The 8612-nt window shown below is 40.5% G+C and overlaps 1 protein-coding gene across 1 annotated transcript; it reads left to right on the forward strand.

Annotated features, from left to right (window-relative positions):
* The first annotated feature begins 2921 nt into the window (after positions 1-2921).
* On the forward strand, positions 2922-7769 carry otx2b (orthodenticle homeobox 2b). The gene is made up of 4 exons (XM_023951925.2): positions 2922-3422; positions 5070-5274; positions 5698-5849; positions 6171-7769. Exons 2-4 carry the CDS (start codon positions 5178-5180, stop codon positions 6792-6794), a joined length of 873 nt encoding a protein of 290 aa, XP_023807693.1. The 5' UTR covers positions 2922-3422; positions 5070-5177; the 3' UTR covers positions 6795-7769.
* The last annotated feature ends 843 nt before the right edge of the window (positions 7770-8612 follow it).

Here is an 8612-nt window from a genome sequence, read left to right on the forward strand (position 1 = left end):
CATTTCAACAAGATTCAATTTGGCAAACACGTGCAGCTCTACCAGCAAATGTAAACACACTAAAATATATTAAATAAACACATTGAAAGTAAAAGTATCACCACAAGACTTCCTTTTTTATAAAAGTGATTCCTGTTTTTATCAAATCTATTTAGAATAACAGATTTTTGAGCTTCCAAAATGGGTGAAGGAGTCAGCAAACTCCTCCCAAACAAACCCTGAATAGGGTGTGTGCTCCTATAATCTCAGGGGAGGAGACTGGATGTGTTTTCGTGACCTCTGAGGTCAGTTACATGTTACATTACACAAAGGTTTAGCTTCTTTGTGTGAAAGGAATAGTGCAGGAAAAGCCTTCTCTGCAGATTTTTTTTAAGCACAGAAGCAGTTACAATGCAATGCATTGGACCTGCCAAAATTCAAATTGATTAAAGCTTTGGATTATCCCATTTCTGCTTTTCTGTCTTTTTTTACAACCTACACACTCCACCAAACACCCTATTTATTTTGTTGATCAGACTTCTTGTTTATTTATTTTTTCATTTTTAAAGATTTAAATTTTATGCTTGATGTAATTTTTGTAGAATTATCTGGATGAAATTAAGAAAAAATTATGTTAAATTAAGTTACAGGCAAAAAGGGAATTCAAGCGTCAATATTTTAATCATATTTTAATCATATTTTAAGTTGTTTGTCAGCTTTTTTTTCTTTTTTTGTAATATGACCAACATCTTTTCCATTTATTTACGAGAAAAACTTTTTATCTTTTTTTCTGAAGTTTATACATTTTTTTTTACTTTAAAAAGTGTTAAAAGTCATCGTCATATTATGAGTTGATTACCTGTTTTCACGCCTGGATAAAGGCAAAGAGCAAGAAGAGAACTGGGGGTTGTTTGCCTAATTATCCAATATAAAAAAAAGTGATTTTCTTTATCTGGCTTTCAAGACTATCAAACAGGGGTCAAACGGACTGGCCTGCGCAAAAGGCGCGTGGACGCGCAGAAGCTGGAGGACATCACATCACAGACAGGTTGGAGCGGGCCTGCAGAAGCGCTCACCCTTAGGTTGAGCAGCGGAGGCGGAGATAAAAGCCGTCCTCGTCAATTAGCCGGGAGTCAGTGGGAGCGCAGCCCGCCGGAGGCGTTTAACTCCTTCTCTCTTAAACGTCCTTCTTAAGATACAAAGTCCCCGCGGAGGGCCCGGATTTACTGTTTAATAAATGATTTAGCAATTTGAACGCTGAGATCTTGCAGATAGCTGCATCAGACGTCAGGATTTTCCACGCTGCAGCTGCAGCGGCGCGCGTCATCATGGGTTTGCATCCCATCCAGAGGTTAAATGAGCAAAGAGAGGGTGGAATCATTTATCCCCCCCAAAAAATAAGAAAATTTTGTATTTCTGCAAATCTTTATGCCTGTGCGCTTTTAATACAAAGCACCACAATTAATTTGTTTTTATGGAATTTGGTAAAATAAATTAATCTGAACGTTGCACCCAAAAATTGAATTATTCCATAAAAAAGTCATTTTGGGGGTAAAACATATGATCAAATTGAAGAAATCAGTGCAAGTTAATCCTCTTCTGAAAGTTCAAAGATTTCATAGAAAAAAAAAAACGACAAACGTGGATGTTTGGCAGCCCTCTTCCTCCAAACGGAAGCTGCTGACACAGCTCGAAATTCAGACAAAAATCCCGGTCGAAGTTGCATTCATCCTCTCCCCTCCGATCGAAATCTGTCAGCAGAGATGTCATCTTCGGAGCAGGCGCGCCATGCGTGCGTTTTGGGGAGCTCCGTGCGAGGCGCTGCGAGAAGAGCCGCTCCTCGTAGCAGCTGCCGCAGCACCTTTGACTCCGGCCTTTTCCACGCGCGAGAGGCGAACGACGAAAGCCGCGGTCTGCCTGTGTTTATAAATCTAAATCAATATTCAAATCTGGGTGAAGTGAGCGGGTGTGTCCGTGCAGGCGTGCTGTGGTGTGTCTGTGTGTGTGTGTGTGTGTGTTTGTCAGAGAGAGTGTGTGTAGGTGTTCCACAAAGCCTCTTAAGATGAGACATTTACCAAGCCGTGACAAAAACCCTCCAGTTTATTTTGAGACGCAGGTTCACCATTTAAGTGACGTAGCTTATTTGACAGCCCTTCATTAATTATTACAATAATACCAAAAATATTACATAGCAACAATAATACAGTATGACCACATTTTCACAATTTTCACTTTAAAAGTGGCTTACCTTTGCATAAAACAAAAATTTGTAAAAAATAAAAATAAAAAAGCAAAATTGCCAAAAAATCGTAAAATTGCTCCCTATTGTTTCCCCCCAAAAAAATAACAAAAACACGCCCCCCCCCCTCCATCCATCCATCCATCTCACCACGGTTCTTTGTGATTATTCTCTTCTCTGTTGGACGTGCAGGTGCCTCAGCCACTACAACCCCCCCCCCACCTGTAAGTTCTGCGCGTAAACTTCCACGCAGGCCCCGCGTGGGGCGGACGGCAGCAGACTGGCTGCTTCTGTGGACGGAAGGACACTTTAAAGAAATAAGTCTCTCTAAATCTTCTTTTTTTTGCGACGCACTGGAATGTGAGAGGACGCATGGAGAGCTCCCCCATTATTCCCCCCCCCCCCCCCCCCCGTTTCAGATCATTTTATTTAAGCTTTTTGAAATCTTTATATTCAAAATTGGGTATGATAAACTGGACATTTCAAAGGTATTTTATTTCTTTTATTTTAGGAGAAAAAATAATGGTAACATAAAGAAAATAATGTTGGGTTTTGGTTTATTTTTCGCCTTTTTTAAAGCCTCCCAGTTTGATGCCTCAATTCAAACACAAAATCCAACAAAAGCAGAAGTAAAGGGGAAAAACTGTTTTCCCTCTGATTTAAACTCGCTTCTTCACCATTCGCATCCATATCGTTCGTTTATCTTTGAGTGTACCCTCTCTGCGGTGGGATGGGGATGTTGTCAGTCGCCCTCTCGCTGCCATTGGCTGAGGAGTGTGCGTCAAAAAAGTAGCTGGAGACATTTGTTACCCTGGAAAAAAAAGAGAGAAAGAAAGACACCCTCCCCACCAGTGTGAGAGACGGAGAAGGAGACAGACCCCAGCTCGCTCCTGCGGCTCCCATTGGCTGGCACTTTGTACAAAATCTAACTCCAACCACTTCACTCTCAACACAACGACAAATCCTGAAGGCGCACACGCAGCCTCCTCCATCTCTCCTCCGCCGCTTCAGATCCTGATGAAGGCGCTCAACGCTCAACTTTTATCTGCTCTCTTGTTCTGCTTTGAGGAGACCTGGTTCGGTTCCTGCTCCGCTCTGTGATCCCATGATATTTATTCGTTTTTCAAGCAACAGGACTGCTCGTTTTCAGAGAGTTTTACCATTTATCTAAAGGAAACTGTGTTTTCTCAACATTCACGCTACGGTAAGTCTATTATTATTATTATTATTATTATTATTATTATTATTATTATTATTATTTGAACATAAGATTGTAAGGCACTATTAAACGCCTCTTAAAAATTATATTTTGTGAAAGTAAAACTTAAAAAACGTTTAAAGAAAAATAAAACTTTTGCAATTAAAATACAAGGAATGGTGAAAAACCTTTTTAGGAACCTGATTATGGAGAAAACTGAACCTCTACAATGACAGGAATGTCATTGATGCACTGTCAGTCCATAAAAAAATAACTAAAAACAAACATTTGATTTGAATTCAGTTTGAATTCTGTTAAAAGAAAGGAAAATGTAAGATTTCCAGTAAAGCATTTTTTTTTAAATAGAAAAGCATTTTTTTATTCATGGAAGTCAGACTTGAATTTTTTTTACACCATCTGTTTCTGAAACTGAACCCAAAAACGGATTTAGATGAGTTTTGGTGGATTTAAAACAGGAAAGAAAGACGACAAGGAAACAAACGACTTCATCTTTGTACTTTTTACGCACCAAACATATCACTGGAGACAGAACATTTAGGCCAAATCTCCAGGGCCTTGTTGTGTCTACTGTATGTGCCTGAGCAGATAAATAATTCAGAGGACAATAAACCAGCATGTCACATTTAATATGTTTGGCTACTCTTTGGGGGCAAACTCTGATTTCAAATGTCTGTTTGAAGATTTACAAATCGAATATTTGTTTACAATTTATTTGTATTCTTTTTTTCTTTGTATTACTAATAATTGTAAGAAAACATATTTACATAGTTTGTTGAAGAAATCTATTGGAGTTGAGTTCTGCGGTTTACGGTGCCTGCAGGATTTGTGTCTGCACTGACACCCTGCAGACAGACAGCAGCTCAACTTTCCTTCCACACGGATGTCCTCTTTCATTTATCAACTGCAAAACATTTATTATAATTACTGGTTGGACACGGGGTAATTATTATTGCGCGTGCGCGCACGAACTGCCGAGTGTTTGAGGTGACAGATTGGGTTGAGGGGGTTAAAACCGTTGGATATTGAAGGGAGGAAAAATGCAACTAATCAAGAGGCACAGTGGGGATAACGGGTGGCAAGGATCACTGAAGTTGAAGTGACAGCAATAACGTTTACAGGCGACCTCGCGGCGCGCATTTTATCGCTGTTTAAAAGTCACACGATCCACTTTGAAGGGTACTGTCTTTATTTTCAACTCTAAAATTACTTTTATGTGAAGATAATGAATAAAAATCACAAAAAATAAATTTGTTATGTCATGTTTGTGAGTAAAATGCATCAAAATGTTTGGTTACTTTAAAATATTTCACTTTATTTTGGGCTTTGGGAATTTTCGCAGGACATTATAAGTATTTTTTCTCCAATTTTATATGAAATCTTTTACTTTTTTGAAGTAGCCCCTGCGACTTTAATTAAATTTTCAAGTGACTTGTTGCGGTTATAACGCGCATTGTTTTTGTTGGCGGGAGGGGTGAGGGGGATTGAAGCAATGAGGACAGCTGGAGTTGTCGCCGGTCCTTTACGAGAAAGAGCTCGCATCCAGAGAGAGGGCTTTCAGATTGGAGCTGGTGGCACTTGACGGACCTCCGCCTCTTCATCAAGCTCCTTTTCTTTTTTGCCCTCTCCGAACAGGTGACGGGAACACGGGGAACGCCGGGAGTGGAGGACAGCCAGAGCGCATCGGGAGTTACATCCATTTTCAAAATTTTCTCCAACTTCAACCCCCAAACAAACATTAGCATGATGTCGTATCTAAAGCAACCACCTTACACGGTCAATGGCCTGAGCTTAACTACCTCTGGGATGGATCTTTTACATCCGTCAGTGGGATATCCAGGTAGGATTCCACGATTTTGATTAAAAGATATCCATAATAATGTAGATTTAAATAAAAACTATTAAAATGTATCCAGCATGATATTACCCATCAACTTCAGCCCTTTTGTTTTTGCAAAAAGCTAAATTTAAACTAATTCATTTTTTACTTTAAACTTTTTTTATTATTATTTGAAATATAATGTATTTTGCCTTATATATTTATTAAAACAAACCCAATTGTTATGAAGTGCTTTTTGTGTAGCAATGTTTCACCTTGCAGTCGTGCGTCATTACGCAAACAAAAGACTTTGGAAATTCCCCCATTAGTTTAATTTTATACTCTGATGGCATTAAATATTATTGCTTTAAGGAATGTGTATACATCAAATAACATGTTTTTTATGTATTTTTATTTATTTATTTTATTTATTTATTTTTGCAGCTACACCACGGAAACAGAGGAGAGAAAGGACTACTTTTACGCGCGCACAGCTCGACGTGTTGGAGGCGTTGTTCGCCAAAACGCGGTATCCTGACATCTTTATGCGGGAAGAAGTGGCGCTGAAAATCAATCTTCCCGAGTCCAGAGTACAGGTGAGACATATAAATATATAAAACTTTATAAATTTGTTATTTTACTCGATTTCATAAAAATCTCAAAGTAGTTCAGCTGAGGAATTAATTTAAATAAAACGATCATATCTTATGCAGATAAGAAAAAAAACGTGAAACTTTGTGTCTGTGAAACAAAAACTTTGGAAATTTATAGAAAAAAAACGAAACATTGTAAATCAAATTCATTTATTTATTTTTATTTTATAACAATTTTAATTTTGAAGCGCTGGTTTCAGCAGAATTTTTAGGAACTTGGAATTTCTGAATGCGGATGATGACTCCATGATGCTCCTCCCGCAGGTCTGGTTTAAGAACAGGCGGGCAAAGTGTCGCCAGCAGCAGCAACAGCAGCAGAACGGGGGTCAGAACAAAGTGCGACCCCCCAAAAAGAAAAGTTCCCCAACTAGAGAAGTGAGCTCGGAGAGCGGGGCCAGCGGTCAGTTTACGCCCCCTACCAGCACCACCACGGTCCCCGCCATCTCAAGCAGCACCGCGCCAGTTTCGATATGGAGTCCGGCGTCCATCTCTCCTCTGTCAGATCCCTTGTCTACCTCCTCCTCCTGCATGCAGAGGTCCTACCCCATGACCTACACCCAGGCGTCGGGGTACAGCCAGGGCTACGCCGGCTCCACGTCCTACTTCGGGGGTATGGACTGCTCCTCTTACCTCACTCCCATGCACCACCAGCTCTCAGGCCCGGGCTCGACCCTCAGTCCCATGAGCACGAACGCGGTCACAAGCCATCTCAATCAGTCACCGGCGTCCCTCTCCACCCAGGGCTACGGGACATCCGGCCTGAGCTTCAACTCCACAGCAGACTGCTTGGATTATAAGGACCAAGCGGCGTCGTGGAAGCTGAACTTCAATGCCGATTGCTTGGATTATAAGGATCAGACATCCTCGTGGAAATTCCAGGTCCTGTGAACAGAACATCAGCTGTGGCAACGTCCACAAACACTGAAGATCCCACGCGAGAAAAGAAAAAAAACACCCGATTAGACTGCTTCAGCTTGACGCAGCAGTGGGGCTCTCGGGCGGGGGGAAGGGGGGCTCAAGTTTTTGGGGGGCATGAAGAGCTTCGGTTCTCCTTTAGAGGAGAGACTTAATTTATTTTAGCACTGGGTTTTTTCTTTCATCTATTTTTACAAGTTGTAGCCCCCTTTTTTTAATCCACGTCTGCCTCCATCCGGAGGAAAAAGAAGAAAAAAAAAATCACCTGTTGAGGAAGACACTCATGAACCTAACACGCAGAGCCACGGAACTAAAGAACACTTCAAAGTTAACGCTGGTGATCGGGGATGAACAGACTTCCTCTGAGTTTCTTCTAAAGTTTGCCACCTCTGGCAGAGACACGAGGATGGTGCGTGGACATGGATGCACTACTTTATTTAAAAATATGTTTATAAGGAATCAATATGTAGTTTCTAAGAGACAATCAGTGTGCGTCTTATATAACTGGTACATACATATGTGTGTGTGTGTTTTTTTTTATCTGTGCTAGCCTTCTAAACTGTGATCTGTTGTATTGTATGCAATTTGTGAGCCGCCCCCCTCCTTCCCTCACATCAGACTTTGCTGTAATTTTAATAGATTTTTTTAAAACATTTTCTTTATTTTTATTTTATTATTTTTTGGTTTGTTAATTTTTATTTTAAGGATGAAAAATGTTGAAATGCATCAGAGAGATACATAGAAAGCACACGGTTGTGACAATGAAGAGTTAGGCATACAGGACCCCCCCCCCCCCCCATCCCCTCCCCGCCCCAGACCCCCTTTCCTCCTTCATTGATCTCAACACAGAGTGACCGAGGAGCCGCCAATGGGCTCCCAAAGACCGGTGTGACCTCACCGCTGAAAACATGAATAATAAAAAAAAGTCATGTGAGCACTCATCGAGAAGCAATCTGTGTGTGCGTGTGAATTCGCAGGCGTGATGTGCACAAAACTTTCAAAAAATAATGAATCACGACAAATTAAATTGCAAGTTTTTTCTTACAATCGAATTTATTTAATTTTAAAAGAGATTTAAGTAATAACTTTGGCACAAACCTTCACCAATTTGCCCTTCTTTATTGCAAATATAAGAAAAACGTTAACAATTTTTGGGGGAAAGGGTGATTTCCTTTATTATTGGGTCTTGAGAAAAGGAAGAAGTGTTTTCTGTCGGGGGAGGTGGGGAGGGCGTTATTTGATGCACTTATTTGATGCACTCTTTAAGAGGTTGATGTCATTTTTTAGTGGTCCCTCTCTCTAAGATCTGGAAGAAGAATGCTCAAAGAATTAAGCGGGGGGAAAATGATGCAATATCTGGATTTGCAGGAAAATATGTTGATACATCAGTTTTTCAGATTCAAACCAATAAAAAAAATACTGCCCATGGGCACGCTAATAGTCCAGAGTGGAGTAGAACCATTAAATGACTGTTCTTCATTCTGTTTTATTTAAGTGGGCAACTGTCAACCAGGAACCATAATATGTTGTTCATTTTTTCTCTGCTGTGGAGTTGAAGTGACTCTCAAGTTGACAACAATGCGACCAGAGCGGGGTTGGGATCTTTAATGAGTCGACATGGCTCTGCAGTGGGCTAATTGTTAGGAGTCCAACATTCAATTAGCATCCTTGACATTGCCAATAATCTCTCTTTCATTGGAGTCCCCGCAAAAGGAGCGCACTAATTAAAAGCGTTGCTTGAAATAATCGAAGCGTTAAAGAGAGAAGAGACTTTGATTGCAGTCCTGCGTA

Source organism: Oryzias latipes, chromosome 22, assembly GCF_053564925.1.
Source record: "Oryzias latipes strain Hd-rR chromosome 22, Olatipes_Hd-rR_3.1".
Classification (NCBI taxonomy): domain Eukaryota; kingdom Metazoa; phylum Chordata; class Actinopteri; order Beloniformes; family Adrianichthyidae; genus Oryzias; species Oryzias latipes.

Excerpts from the sequence above, each read along its gene's own strand:
- otx2b (XM_023951925.2), top strand. The coding sequence starts at position 5,178 with ATGATGTCGTATCTAAAGCAACCACCTTACACGGTCAATGGCCTGAGC. Across the intron at positions 5,275-5,697 it reads TCCGTCAGTGGGATATCCAG|CTACACCACGGAAACAGAGG; the intron begins GTAGGATTCCAC and ends TTATTTTTGCAG. Across the intron at positions 5,850-6,170 it reads TTCCCGAGTCCAGAGTACAG|GTCTGGTTTAAGAACAGGCG; the intron begins GTGAGACATATA and ends CTCCTCCCGCAG.